General features: G+C 47.6%; 1 protein-coding gene across 4 annotated transcripts in view; it reads left to right on the top strand.

Moving 5' to 3' along the window:
- Positions 1 to 15,511, top strand: part of LOC118390706 (active breakpoint cluster region-related protein-like) — a 315,098-nt gene that overhangs the window by 78,553 nt on the left and 221,034 nt on the right. Inside the window, exon 1 of one of the 4 annotated variants that reach the window (XM_052456997.1) lies at positions 2,288 to 2,627. The exons of 2 other annotated variants lie outside the window; for them this stretch is intronic. In XM_052456997.1, coding sequence (XP_052312957.1) covers positions 2,567 to 2,627 — 61 coding nt within the window. In that variant the 5' untranslated portion in view covers positions 2,288 to 2,566. Of the gene's footprint in view, positions 1 to 2,287; positions 2,628 to 15,511 lie in introns of those variants that run through there. One more of the 4 variants, XM_052456996.1, reaches the window with a different exon arrangement.

Below are 15,511 nucleotides of genomic sequence, written 5' to 3'. Positions count from 1 at the left end.
ATGACTACCCAGGCTGTAGGAGACCAACAACACAGTCCTCCTAGTCCATGACTACCCAGGCTGTAGGAGACCAACAACACAGTCCTCCTAGTCCATGACTACCCAGGCTGTAGGAGACCAACAACACAGTCCTCCTAGTCCATGACTACCCAGGCTGTAGGAGACCAACAACACAGTCCTCCTAGTCCATGACTACCCAGGCTGTAGGAGACCAACATCACAGTCCTCCTAGTCCATGACTACCCAGGCTGTAGGAGACCAACATCACAGTCCTCCTAGTCCATGACTACCCAGGCTGTAGGAGACCAACAACACAGTCCTCCTAGTCCATGACTACCCAGGCTGTAGGAGACCAACAACACAGTCCTCCTAGTCCATGACTACCCAGGCTGTAGGAGACCAACAACACAGTCCTCCTAGTCCATGACTACCCAGGCTGTAGGAGACCAACATCACAGTCCTCCTAGTCCATGACTACCCAGGCTGTAGGAGACCAACATCACAGTCCTCCTAGTCCATGACTACCCAGGCTGTAGGAGACCAACATCACAGTCCTCCTAGTCCATGACTACCCAGGCTGTAGGAGACCAACAACACAGTCCTCCTAGTCCATGACAACCCAGGCTGTAGGAGACCAACAACACAGTCCTCCTAGTCCATGACTACCCAGGCTGTAGGAGACCAACATCACAGTCCTCCTAGTCCATGACTACCCAGGCTGTAGGAGACCAACAACACAGTCCTCCTAGTCCATGACTACCCAGGCTGTAGGAGACCAACAGCACAGTCCTCCTAGTCCATGACTACCTAGGCTGTAGGAGACCAACAACACAGTCCTCCTAGTCCATAACTACCCAGGCTGTAGGAGACCAACAACACAGTCCTCCTAGTCCATGACTACCCAGGCTGTAGGAGACCAACAACACAGTCCTCCTAGTCCATGACTACCCAGGCTGTAGGAGACCAACAGCACAGTCCTCCTAGTCCATGACCACCCAGGCTGTAGGAGACCAACAACACAGTCCTCCTAGTCCATGACTACCCAGGCTGTAGGAGACCAACAACACAGTCCTCCTAGGCCATGACTACCCAGGCTGTAGGAGACCAACAACACAGTCCTCCTAGTCCATGACCACCCAGGCTGTAGGAGACCAACATCACAGTCCTCCTAGTCCATGACTACCCAGGCTGTAGGAGACCAACAACACAGTCCTCCTAGTCCATGACTACCCAGGCTGTAGGAGACCAACATCACAGTCCTCCTAGTCCATGACCACCCAGGCTGTAGGAGACCAACATCACAGTCCTCCTAGTCCATGACTACCCAGGCTGTAGGAGACCAACATCACAGTCCTCCTAGTCCATGACTACCCAGGCTGTAGGAGACCAACATCACAGTCCTCCTAGTCCATGACTACCCAGGCTGTAGGAGACCAACAACACAGTCCTCCTAGTCCATGACTACCCAGGCTGTAGGAGACCAACATCACAGTCCTCCTAGTCCATGACTACCCAGGCTGTAGGAGACCAACAACACAGTCCTCCTAGTCCATGACTACCCAGGCTGTAGGAGACCAACAACACAGTCCTCCTAGTCCATGACTACCCCAGGCTGTACCCAGGCTGAGACCAACAACACAGTCCTCCTAGTCCATGACTACCCAGGCTGTAGGAGACCAACAACACAGTCCTCCTCCAGTCCATGACCTACCCAGGCTGTAGGAGACCAACATCACAGTCCTCCTAGTCCATGACTACCCAGGCTGTAGGAGACCAACATCACAGTCCTCCTAGTCCATGACTACCCAGGCTGTAGGAGACCAACAACACAGTCCTCCTAGTCCATGACTACCCAGGCTGTAGGAGACCAACAACACAGTCCTCCTAGTCCATGACTACCCAGGCTGTAGGAGACCAACAGCACAGTCCATAGTCCTCAAGAAAACGGGGCTAATGCAACCTCTTCTGCGAGGGCGAGGAAGATGGGGAGATGAGGATGAGAGCGAGAGAGTATCAACCATTCAGTTTTGACATATCTCCCGTCAGATTAACAGACAAAACATACACAAATAGTGTTCCGTTTTGGATGTTGTTCTCATACAAGAGAAAGAGACAGAAATAAAGAGAGTGAACAGAAGAGAAGGAGAGTGAGAGTGGATTAGAAGAGAGAGCGAGGGGCTCTGCGCGCACGCTCAAGAAATAGAAAGAGCGAGAGAGGGGTTGAGAGTGAGTGAGCAAAAGAGACCGAAGGGGAGGGAGTGGTTTCTGTCTACCCTAGCAACGGTCTCTAGCCTGCTGTCGGAGCTCAGCCTGACAGCAACTGCTAAAGTCGGTCTGTGGATACACACACTTTTGTTCTCTCCGCCTGTTGGACCCAGTTTATTTCTATTTTTTCTTCTTTTGTTGCCTGAGATGACGACTGCCTTTCACCCATGAATAAGAACAACAAAAAGAGGGCGTATTCAGTGGAAGCAGAGGAAGAGAGAAAAGGTATTGAGTGATAGAGAAGGAAGGAGAAGAGGAGAAAGGGAAAGAAGCATCTTTGAAGAGGAATCATTGCTGGAGGATGGAGCCCCTGAGCACTCGTGGCCTCCCCCGACTGTCTTGGATAGATACACTCTACAGCAGTATGTATCACTCTCTCTCCTCTTCTCTCCCTCCATCCCTCACCCACCACATTCTCTGAGCTGGGATGTCTGATCTCATTAGGAACAGACACACGCTCGAACACTGGGTTGTGTCACGACTCCCAATGAGTGCCCATCACTATAGCTGTCCATAACAACACACCCCAGTCCTACATGTATTATTTCAGCCTTCGAGGAGCACTGTTTTGGCCATTAATCTAAAGTGTGTGTGTACAGAGAAACGTCAGTGCCTGTATATCCCTCTTCTAATGGTGATATTAGGTCATGTGTCTACTGTGGAGAGCACAAATATATTAGCATATTTAACCAACCAGGACATATGGAAAGTGTTGGGGATGCTAGTCTGAAAATGTAGTTTACCAAGCTACCAATCACTTCACACTGGAAGAGGTTCATCTTCATTAAAGCTACCCTTAAGAAAAATGGTAGTTTACTGAAGTTACTTCAAAAAAGTACTTCACTACATCCAAACTACATATGTACATCTGAAATGTCAGACTAGAAATTGAAAGAACAGGTCACTTTGGTGTCATAAGCTACCAGAATGTGTAATCTAGCCTATTAAACACAAAAACAATGTTTCAAGTGAGAAGTACGCAGATCTGATGCAAAGAATTACAATTATTGCCTTCTTCACCCATATTTAATTTTTTGGCAAAAAAAAAATATTGAACTACTGAAAACACAACCTCCATTTGACTTTAGTTCAACTACCACCAAGCTACTGCCAGATGTACTTACATTATTTTAGTTATCTGTAGTTCACTACTCCCCAACACTGCCACTTGACAGTGTTAATTGTGCAGAGATGTTGGTATAGTGTTCTAACCAGGACTCAAGCTGTGATGGTGCATTTTTCAGTCATTCCGTTTATTGTCCATGTAGATTCTTCATTGTGGTCAGTGTTTTTATTGGACAGTTTCTGTGAATGCATGTTTTTTTTAATCCTGTTGGGTAGGCTAATGTAGTGCCTGACAAAATGTTTGTATAGAAAATGACCAGGATCATGAATCATGATGATTAATGTATGTTTCAATGTAGGAGAATATTCTTGAAGATCTGTACTTAAGGAGCTAGTTGTTGTCTTTAGTCAGCGTTCTATGTATACAATAGCTTTTAAGGTGAGGTGTGTGTCTGTGTGTGTGTGTGTGTGTGCGTGTGTGTGTGTGCGTGTGCGTGCGCCTTACCCAAACATGCATGAGTCGTGATGTGATTCCGATGGTCTCCGAGTCTTGTCTCAAAGGAGAGATTAGGTTTATGTAACAGCTTGTGGTCGTTTATTCTGCTGTATCACTATTGTTCCCAGTTAATCTGCCCGTTGAGGGGGGACAGAGAGGGGTGGAGAGCGGTGAGAGAAAGAGGGGTGGTGAGATCGAGGAAGGTAGAGGAAGAGTGTAGGGAAGGTAGAGGAAGAGTGTAGGGAAGGTAGAGGAAGAGTGTAGGGAAGAGTGTGGGGAAGGTAGAGGAAGAGTGTAGGGAAGAGTGAGGGGAAGGTAGAGGAAGAGTGTAGGGAAGAGTGTGGGGAAGGTAGAGGAAGTGTGTGGGGAAGGTAGAGGAAGAGTGTGGGGAAGAGTGTGGGGAAGGTAGAGGAAGAGTGTGGGGAAGGTAGAGGAAGAGTGTGGGGAAGGTAGAGGAAGAGTGTAGGGAAGGTAGAGGAAGAGTGTAGTGAAGAGCGAGGGGAAGGTAGAGGAAGAGTGGGAGAGAGCGAGGGGAAGGTAGAGGAAGGGTGCAGGGAAGAGCGAGGGGAAGGTAAAGGAAGAGTGCAGGGAAGAGCAAGGGGAAGGTAGAGGAAGAGAGTAGGGAAGAGCAAGGGGAAGGTAGAGGAAGAGTGCAGGGAAGAGTGCGGGGAAGGTAGGAAGAGTGGGAGAGAGCGAGGGGAAGGTAGAGGAAGAGTGAGGAGAAGGTAGAGGAAAAGTGGGAGAGAGCGAGGGGAAGGTGGAGGAGAAGAGTGGGGGAAGGTGGAGGAGAAGTGTGGGGGAAGGTGGAGGAGAAGAGTGGGGGAGAGCGAGAGGATGGGGGAAAGGTGGAGAAGAGTGGGGGAAGGTGGAGTAAGAGTGGGGGAAGGTAGTGGAAGAGTGGGGGGAGGTGGAGGAGAAGAGTGGGGAGGTGGAGGAGAAGAGTGGGGGGAGGTGGAGGAGAAGAGTGGGGGAAGGTGGAGGAGAAGAGTGGGGGAAGGTGGAGGAGAAGAGTGGGGAGAGCGAGAGGATGGGGGAGAAAGGTAGAGGAGAAGAGTGGGGGAAGGTAGTGGAAGAGTGGGGGGAGGTGGAGGAGAAGAGTGGGGGGAGGTGGAGGAGAAGAGTGGGGGAAGGTGGAGGAGAAGAGTGGGGGAAGGTGGAGGAGAAGAGTGGGGGAAGGTGGAGAGTGAGAGGATGGTAGAGGAGAAGAGTGGGGGATGGTAGAGGAAGAGTGGGGGAAGGTGGAGGAGAAGAGTGGGGGAAGGTGGAGGAGAAGAGTGGGGGAAGGTGGAGGAGAATAGTGGGGGAGAGCGAGAGGATGAGGAGAAGAGTGGGGGAAGGTAGAGGAAGAGTGGGGGAAGGTAGAGGAAGAGTGGGGGAAGGTAGAGGAAGAGTGGGGGAAGGTGGAGGAGAAGAGTGGTGGATGGTAGAGGAAGAGTGGGGGAAGGTGGAGGAGAAGAGTGGTGGAAGGTAGAGGATGGGGGAAAGGTGGAGGAGGAGAAGAGTGGGGGAAGGTAGGGAAGAGTGGGGGAGAGCTGAAGAAGAGGGGGATTAGTGGTGTAGGGTTTTAACAGTTGAAAGGCAATGGGCGGATAAGAGCGTACTGTATTGTCAGGCCGCATGGGATTACCAGGAAAAACATTTATTGGCATGGATAACACTTTGTCTGTGTTGATGACAGAATCAAATCAAATTCATTCATAAAGCCCTTCTTACATCAGCTGATGTCACAAAGTGCTGTACAAAGACCCAGCCTAAAACCCCAAACAGCAAGTAATGCAGGTGTAGAGGCACGGTGGTTAGGAAAAACTCCCAGACAGGAACCTATGAAGAAACCTCGAGCGGAATCAGGCTATGAGGGGTGGCCAGTCCTCTTCTGGCAGTGCCAGGTGGAGATTATAACAGAACATTGTTCTTCATGATGTTTACAGATGACCAGCAGGGTTGTACAGGGTGCAACATGTCAGCACAACCCCCGATCACACAGAGGGTTGTTCACAGGATAAGTACAGTTATTCATCATTAGTCAGGATTATTCATGCATGTTTATTTTTTTCGCAAATGATCACCATATTCTTTGCAGCACCACATATTAAAATGCATCAAGCAGAAATAGACCACATTGAAAAGACTGTATGAGACAGTCAATGGTGGTCTAACAATGAATAAAGACCATCTGGGCCGGGTGTGAAGTTTGAAGTGGCTAGCAGCCGGTGGTTAAAGGAATTGTCTCGTTTGGCAGCAGCACTGATAAAATAACACAATGAAAGTGTCATTACACATCTTATTTCCTGTGTGAGTAGGTTAGATGTCTGACGTCTGTACAGCACTTTGAGATATCAGCTGATGTACGAAGGGCTATATAAATTGATGGAATAACAAGAGACCTTGTTGACTCAGATGGCCCTGGAGTTTAGTGGTAGATTAAATCGAAGGCTACTTCCATTATATTGAAGGCAATGTATGTTCCTTCCATTTCTTGTCCTCTTTCTCCTCTTGTCCTCATCCTTCTACCATCCCTTCATCAGTGGAGTGCCAGATCAATTGGACAGTCAGTGAGGGTGATTATTAATGTCGCAGTAAATCACACAGGTTGTGGAGAAATGTTTGACTCTTTACTGCAGCAGTCTTGGCCAACCCACTCATGCCCCTCTGATGATATTCAGTCGCACTCTCACCGTGTAACACACACTTGTCACTCATTCATACAAAGCTCTTCCTCTCTCCTCTGCCCTCCTCTCTGCCAAACCCCATTTCAGAGAGGCAACCTACAGACTCATGGAAACTCTGCTTGGGTACAATAACATGCACAGCCGTGTGCGTGTGCGTGTGCGTGTGTGTGTGTGTGTGTGTGTGTGTGTGTAGATCTAGGTTAGCATTATCTAGGCTACCATTAACAGTTTTTCATTTGTTTTGACAAACTCCATATCTTGCAAATAGGATATTTCTGTCCATGTGAGCACTGAGGTTGTTTTCAGCGTCTCGTCTCCAGTATTTTCACTTTAGCTCAATGCCAAAGCCAACCGTACACTTTCATTATATTATATTCAGAGAAATTGTCTGGAGTCATGTGACGCTGATGCTGAAGCAAAACATCAAAGGAGAGGGATTATGTAAGAGACGGACTATAGCATTAAGTATGGCAGCAGAGGACACACACACACACGCACCTAATCCTAGTCACTGCAGGGAAGGCTGACTTGGGAGTACCAAGATTTTAGCTCCACACATGTGTCAAGAGGCAGTACCACTGCTGTGCCAATCCTGTACAACTATAGCCAGCTGCCTGCAGTGTTGGTGCACTGGCCACTGTGATGCCAGGCATCAGGCCACTGTGATGCCAGGCATCAGGCCACTGTGATGCCAGGCATCAGGCCACTGTGATGCCAGGCATCAGGCCACTGTGATGCCAGGCATCAGGCCACTGTGATGCCAGGCATCAGGCCACTGTGATGCCAGGCATCAGGCCACTGTGATGCCAGGCATCAGGCCACTGTGATGCCAGGCATCAGGCCACTGTGATGCCAGGCATCAGGCCCTCCTGGATGGCTGTGTAATGATGTCAGCCATTAGAGCTCCTGCGGAGGTTTGTAATGCCAGGCATCAGGCCCTCCTGGATGGCTGTGTAATGATGTCAGCCATTAGAGCTCCTGCGGAGGTTTGTAATGCCAGGCATCAGGCCCTCCTGGATGGCTGTGTAATGATGTCAGCCATTAGAGCTCCTGCGGAGGTTTGTAATGCCAGGCATCAGGCCCTCCTGGATGGCTGTGTAATGATGTCAGCCATTAGAGCTCCTGCGGAGGTTTGTAATGCCAGGCATCAGGCCCTCCTGGATGGCTGTGTAATGATGTCAGCCATTAGAGCTCCTGCGGAGGTTTGTAATGCCAGGCATCAGGCCCTCCTGGATGGCTGTGTAATGATGTCAGCCATTAGAGCTCCTGCGGAGGTTTGTAATGCCAGGCATCAGGCCCTCCTGGATGGCTGTGTAATGATGTCAGCCATTAGAGCTCCTGCGGAGGTTTGTAATGCCAGGCATCAGGCCCTCCTGGTTGGCTGTGTAATGATGTCAGCCATTAGAGCTCCTGCGGAGGTTTGTAATGCCAGGCATCAGGCCCTCCTGGTTGGCTGTGTAATGATGTCAGCCATTAGAGCTCCAGAAATGACAATCACCATGGGGTCATTCCATGTTAAAGGTGATGGAATGCAGTGTGGCATTTTGAGCAGGGGGTTAGTTGGATGGTTGGTTCACGGCGGATGCAATGCTAAGACATCTATCTAGACTATTTGGTCTGAGTGCCTGGTTATGAAGCCAGCGTTCTGCTCACTGTAGAAGTGATCACATCAGCAGCCTGTCTAAGGAAGAGCCTGGTCTGTGTGTTGAACTGTGTATGTCAGTGCTAACATAGAGGGAATGGATCCTACTTCTATGAGTTCGCCAAGAGAATAATCAAGTCTGTATGTGGACCTATTTACAGCCACTGTGTGGATCCATTGTGTTAGCAGAGTACTAACCCCTGATGCCTAAAGAACTGAGTGCTTAATGATGGTTATTAGTGTATCTGAGGATCAGGGTGTGTTTGTTTGTCTCTGTTTTAGCAAATGGGGACAACAAAGTGATTTTGGAGACCTTCCCAGAAACTAGAGAGAGATGGGAAAGAGGGCAGAGAGGAGTGAGTGTGGCAGGGGTGATATAATAGGCTACCAGCTGAAGGTGTGTAACCCATTCGTCACATTCACCCCTGCACTCCTGATCTCAACATATTACTATCTCATTGTGTCGAAATCAATTGGTCTCCTGTGGATGGATGGTACTGTGGTCTACTGTGGATGTATGGTACTGTGGTCTACTGTGGATGGATGGTACTGTGGTCTACTGTGGATGGATGGTACTGTGGTCTACTGTGGATGGATGGTACTGTGGTCTACTGGATGGATGGTACTGTGGTCTCCTGTGGATGGATGGTACTGTGGTCTACTGGATGGATGGTACTGTGGTCTCCTGTGGATGGATGGTACTGTGGTCTCCTGTGGATGGATGGTACTGTGGTCTCCTGTGGATGGATGGTACTGTGGTCTACTGTGGATGGATGGTACTGTGGTCTCCTGTGGATGGATGGTACTGTGGTCTCCTGTGGATGGATGGTACTGTGGTCTCCTGTGGATGGATGGTACTGTGGTCTACTGTGGATGGATGGTACTGTGGTCAACTGTGGATGGATGGTACTGTGGTCTACTGTGGATGGATGGTACTGTGGTCTACTGTGGATGGATGGTACTGTGGTCTACTGGGTGGATGGTACTGTGGTCTCCTGTGGATGGATGGTACTGTGGTCTACTGGATGGATGGTACTGTGGTCTCCTGTGGATGGATGGTACTGTGGTCTCCTGTGGTTGGAGGGTACTGTGGTCTACTGTGGATGGATGGTACTGTGGTCTACTGTGGATGGATGGTACTGTGGTCTACTGTGGATGGATGGTACTGTGGTCTACTGTGGATGGATGGTACTGTGGTCTACTGTGGATGGATGGTACTGTGGTCTCCTGTGGATGGATGGTACTGTGGTCTACTGTGGATGGATGGTACTGTGGTCTACTGTGGATGGATGGTACTGTGGTCTACTGTGGGTGGATGGATGGTACTGTGGTCTACTGTGGGTGGATGGATGGTACTGTGGTCTACTGTGGATGGATGGTACTGTGGTCTACTGTGGATGGATGGTACTGTGGTCTACTGTGGGTGGATGGATGGTACTGTGGTCTACTGTGGGTGGATGGATGGTACTGTGGTCTACTGTGGATGGATGGTACTGTGGTCTATTGGATGGATGGTACTGTGGTCTCCTATGGATGGATGGTACTGTGGTCTACTGGATGGATGGTACTGTGGTCTCCTGTGGATGGATGGTACTGTGGTCTCCTGTGGATGGATGGTACTGTGGTCTCCTGTGGATGGATGGTACTGTGGTCTACTGTGGATGGATGGTACTGTGGTCTCCTGTGGATGGATGGTACTGTGGTCTACTGTGGATGGATGGTACTGTGGTCTCCTGTGGATGGATGGTACTGTGGTATCCTGTGGATGGATGGTACTGTGGTCTACTGTGGATGGATGGTACTGTGGTCAACTGTGGATGGATGGTACTGTGGTCTACTGTGGATGGATGGTACTGTGGTCTACTGTGGATGGATGGTACTGTGGTCTACTGGGTGGATGGTACTGTGGTCTCCTGTGGATGGATGGTACTGTGGTCTACTGGATGGATGGTACTGTGGTCTCCTGTGGATGGATGGTACTGTGGTCTACTGTGGATGGATGGTACTGTGGTCTACTGTGGATGGATGGTACTGTGGTCTACTGTGGATGGATGGTACTGTGGTCTACTGTGGATGGATGGTACTGTGGTCTCCTGTGGATGGATGGTACTGTGGTCTGCTGTGGATGGATGGTACTGTCATCTGCTGTGGATGGATGGTACTGTGGTCTACTGTGGATGGATGGTACTGTGGTCTACTGTGGATGGATGGTACTGTGGTCTACTGTGGATGGATGGTACTGTGGTCCACTGTGGATGGATGGTACTGTGGTCTACTGTGGATGGATGGTACTGTGTTCTCCTGTGGATGGATGGTGCTGTGGTCTACTGTGGATGGATGGTACTGTGGTCTACTGTGGATGGATGGTACTGTGGTCTACTGTGGTCTACTGTGGATGGATGGTACTGTGTTCTCCTGTGGATGGATGGTACTGTGGTCTCCTGTGGATGGATGGTACTGTGGTCTCCTGTGGATGGATGGTACTGTGGTCTACTGTGGGTGGATGGATGGTACTGTGGTCTCCTGTGGATGGATGGTACTGTGGTCTCCTGTGGATGGATGGTACTGTGGTCTCCTGTGGATGGATGGTACTGTGTTCTCCTGTGGATGGATGGTACTGTGGTCTCCTGTGGATGGATGGTACTGTGGTCTACTGTGGGTGGATGGATGGTACTGTGGTCTCCTGTGGATGGATGGTACTGTGGTCTCCTGTGGATGGATGGTACTGTGGTCTCCTGTGGATGGATGGTACTGTGGTCTCCTGTGGATGGATGGTACTGTGTTCTCCTGTGGATGGATGGTACTGTGGTCTCCTGTGGGTGGATGGATGGTACTGTGTTCTCCTGTGGATGGATGGTACTGTGGTCTACTGTGGGTGGATGGACGGTACTGTGGTCTCCTGTGGATGGATGGTACTGTGGTCTACTGTGGATGGATGGTACTGTGGTCTCCTGTGGATGGATGGTACTGTGGTCTCCTGTGGATGGATGGTACTGTGGTCTACTGTGGATGGATGGTACTGTGGTCTCCTGTGGATGGATGGTACTGTGGTCTCCTGTGGATGGATGGTACTGTGGTCTACTGTGGATGGATGGTACTGTGGTCTCCTGTGGATGGATGGTACTGTGTTCTCCTGTGGATGGATGGTACTGTGGTCTCCTGTGGGTGGATGGATGGTACTGTGTTCTCCTGTGGATGGATGGTACTGTGTTCTCCTGTGGATGGATGGTACTGTGGTCTCCTGTGGGTGGATGGATGGTACTGTGGTCTACTGTGGATGGATGGTACTGTGGTCTCCTGTGGATGGATGGTACAAATCATTCACTAAACCTCAACTAAATCTTGTAATAAATAATGTGGAAATTGAGCAAATTGAGGTGACTAAACAAACTGGTTGGAGTAACCCTGGATTGTAAACTGTCATGGTCAAAACATGTTGATACAACAGTGTAGCTGAGATGGGGAGTCCATAATAAGGTGTTACTCTACCTCCTTAACAGCACTATTAACAAGGCAGGTCCTACAGGCCATAGTTTTGTTGCACCTGGACTACTGGTCAGTCGTGTGGTCAGGTGCCACAAAGAGGGATTTAGGAAAATTGCAATAGGCTCAGAACAGGGCAGCATGACTGGCTCTTGGATGTACACAGAGAGCTAACATTAATATTATGAATGTCAATCTCTCCTGGCTCAAAGTGTAAGAGAGATTGACTTCATCACTACTTGTATTTGTGAGAGGTACCGAGCTGTCTCAATGACTAGCACACAGCTTGGACACCCGTCCGTCCATACCCCACAAGACATGCCAGCAGAGGTCTCTTCACAGTCCCCAAGTCCAGAACAGACTATGGGAAGCACACAGTACTACATAGAGCCATGACTACATGGAACTCTATTCCACATCAGTTAACTGATACAAGCAGCAGAATCAGATTTAGAAAGCAGAGGGAAAACACGCTTAGTGTGTTGTGAAAACTGTTCTGAATTTATTGTAAGGTTTTAAAAATTGTATTACTGCCTTAATTTTGACAGGCCCCAGGAAGAGTAGGGGTCCTCACTATTCTTAGACAATTAAGGCAATGGCTCTATTTTGTCTCGTAACTTCACTGCTGCCTCAACACCAATATGCTGGACTACAATTTCTTAGAGGGATGCATTGTGCCATCCCCACAGCCTCCACAATGGAATAGTCCACTCAGACAGGCGCAAATCAGACAGGTGTCTTGTACACCATACATGTTTTGCTTTATGTTTGACTCAACAAATCTCGGTTGAACAACGGCCTATCGACCAAACAATAGACACAGCCTATAGACACTCATTCTGTGGAAAACAAACAACCAATCTATCACCTATCTATTGACTTTTCCTTTGTTTGATCCCAGGTGTGAAACCTTTAACCCAAACACCCATTAAACTGCTAATTTGAGGCCCTGTGTTTTTCTGTGTGTGATTAAAGATTGATGAAATGGTATGGTGTGCCCTTCCCCCAGTAGGTTTCTCTGAGGTTTCTGTCTCTTGGCTTCTTGCCAGGTAGTGTTACAGTATTTATGGGAGATGAAAACAAAATGGCTTCTCTCCGTGTGTGTCTACACTGAAAAGGTCAGAACCTAGAGAGGGAGAACCACTATTGGGTCCTCTTATTGACCCAGTCAAACCCAGCAAATGACTACTATTTCTACTGCTTTAACATGAGGATTGCTGTTCAGTGTCTTTCTACCACACACACGGCTAACTCTGTCTCTACAAAGCACCATGTTTATATGTCGTGACCTTTTGTAATGAGAGCCAAACTAAAATCAATGTTGCACAGGCCTACAAATCAAATCAACTGTTATTTGTCACATGCGCCGAATACAACAGGTGTAGGTAGACCTTACCTTGAAATACTTACTTACAAGCCCTTTTCCAACAATGCAGAGTTACAAAGTAAGAACATTTGCAAATATAAAATAGTAACACAATAATGAAGCTATGTACAAGGAGTATTGGTACGGAGTCCATGTGCAGGGATATGAGGTAGTTTTAAGGCATCCACCCGCACCTCTCTGATTCAGAGGGGTTGGGTTAAATGCAGAAGACACATTCCAGTTGAATGCATTCAGTTGTACCACTGACTAGCTATCCCCCTTTCCCTAGTTGAGGTAATATATACATGTAGGTAGGGGTAAAGTTGACTAGGCAATCAGGATAGATAAACAGAGTAGCAGTTGCATATGTAAAAGTGTGTTGGAGTGTAAGTACAGTATGTGTGAGTGTGTCGGCAGAGTCCAGTGAGTGTGTCGGCAGAGTCCAGTGAGTGTGTCGGCAGAGTCCAGTGAGTGTGTCGGCAGAGTCCAGTGAGTGTGTCGGCAGAGTCCAGTGAGTGTGTCGGCAGAGTCCAGTGAGTGTGTCGGCAGAGTCCAGTGAGTGTGTCGGCAGAGTCCAGTGAGTGTGTCGGCAGAGTCCAGTGAGTGTGTCGGCAGAGTCCAGTGAGTGTGTCGGCAGAGTCCAGTGAGTGTGTCGGCAGAGTCCAGTGTAGTTCTCCTATAGTTTCTGTGGCCCTGCAGAAAACTAATTAACATAATAAAAAATCCCCAAATCCCCATATTCTCACAAACGTCTGTGGCATCTGAACGGTTTGGCCTAGAAACTATTTAGTCCCCTCTGTGGAAAGTAGAGGTCGACCGATTTATGATTTTTCAACACCGATTCCGATTATTGGAGGACCAAAAAAAGCTGCTACCGATTTAATTGGGCGATTTATAAATAAATACATTTTTAAAAAACAACATTTTTTATTTGTAATAATGAGAATTACAACAATACTGAATGAACACTTATTTTAACTTAATATAATACATCAGTAAAATCAATTTATAGCCTCAAAGAAATAATGAAACATGTTAAATTTATTTTAAATAATGCAAAGACAAAGTGTTGGAGAAGAAAGTAAAAGTGCAATATGTAAAAAAATCCTTGGTCAGAACATGAGAACATATGAACGCTGGTGGTTCCTTTTAACATGAGTCTTCAATATTCCCAGGTAACAAGTTTTAGGTTGTAGTTATTATAGGAATTATAGGACTATTTCTCTCTACAATTTGTATTTCATTAACCTTTTGACTATTGGATGTTCTTATAGGCACTATAGTATTGCCAGTGTAACAGTATAGCTTCCGTTCCTCTCCTCGCCCCTACCTGGGCTCGAACCAGGAACACATCAACAACAGCCACCCTCGAAGCAGCCATATCCATCGCTCCACAAAAGCCGATCAAGGGGAACAACTACTCCAAGTCTCAGAGTGAGTGACGTTTGAAACGCTATTAACGCGCACCCCTCTAACTAGTTAGCCATTTCACATCGGTTACACCAGCCTCATCTCGGGAGTTGATAGGCTTGAAGTCATAAACAGCGCAATGCTTAAAGCGTTGCGAAGAGCTGCTGGCAAAACGCACGAAAGTGCTGTTTGAATGAATGCTTACGAGCCTGCTGGTGCCTACCATCGCTCAGTCAGACTGCTCTATCAAATCCTAGACTTAATTATTACATAATAACACACATAAATACGAGCCTTAGATCATTCATATGGTCATATCCGGAAACTATAATTTCGAAAACAAAACGTTTATTCTTTCAGTGAAATACGGAACCGTTCCGTATTTGATCTAAATATTAGTCTAAATATTCCTGTTACGTCATAATTATGTAAAATTCTGACAAATTGGTTCGCAACGAGCCAGGCGGCCCAAACTGTTGCATATACCCTGACTCTGCGTGCAATGAATGCAAGAGAAGTGACACAATTTCCCGAGTTTAATATTGCCTGCTAACATGATTTTCTTATAACTAAATATGCAGGTTTAAAAATATATACTTCTGTGTATTGATTTTAAGAAAGGCATTGATGTTTATAGTTAGGTACAGTCGTGCAACGATTGTGCTTTTTTCACAAATGTGCTGTTGTTAAATCATCCCCATTTGGCGAAGTTGGCTGTCTTTGTTAGGAAGAAATAGTCATCACAGTTCGCAACGAGTCATGTTAGCAGGCAATATTAACTAAATATGCAGGTTTAAAAATGTATACTTGTGTATTGATTTTAAGAAAGGCATTGATGTTTATGGTTTGGTACACATTGGAGCAACGGCAGTCCTTTTTCGCGAATACGCACCGCATCAATTATATGCAACGCAGGACACGCTAGATAAACTAGTAATGTCATCAACCATGTGTAGTTAACTAGTGATTATGATTGAAAGATTGCTTTTTTTATAAGATAAGTTTAATGCTAGCTAGCAACTTACCTTGGCTTACTGCATTTGCGTAACAAGCTGTCTCCTTGTGGAGTGCAATGTAATCCGGTGGTTAGAGCGTTGGACTAGTTAACTGTAAGG

The sequence above is a fragment of the Oncorhynchus keta genome, chromosome 11 (assembly GCF_023373465.1).
Source record: "Oncorhynchus keta strain PuntledgeMale-10-30-2019 chromosome 11, Oket_V2, whole genome shotgun sequence".
Lineage (NCBI taxonomy): Eukaryota > Metazoa > Chordata > Actinopteri > Salmoniformes > Salmonidae > Oncorhynchus > Oncorhynchus keta.
Note: the sequence above shows the minus strand (reverse complement) of the source record. Positions and strands in the feature narration are given on the sequence as shown.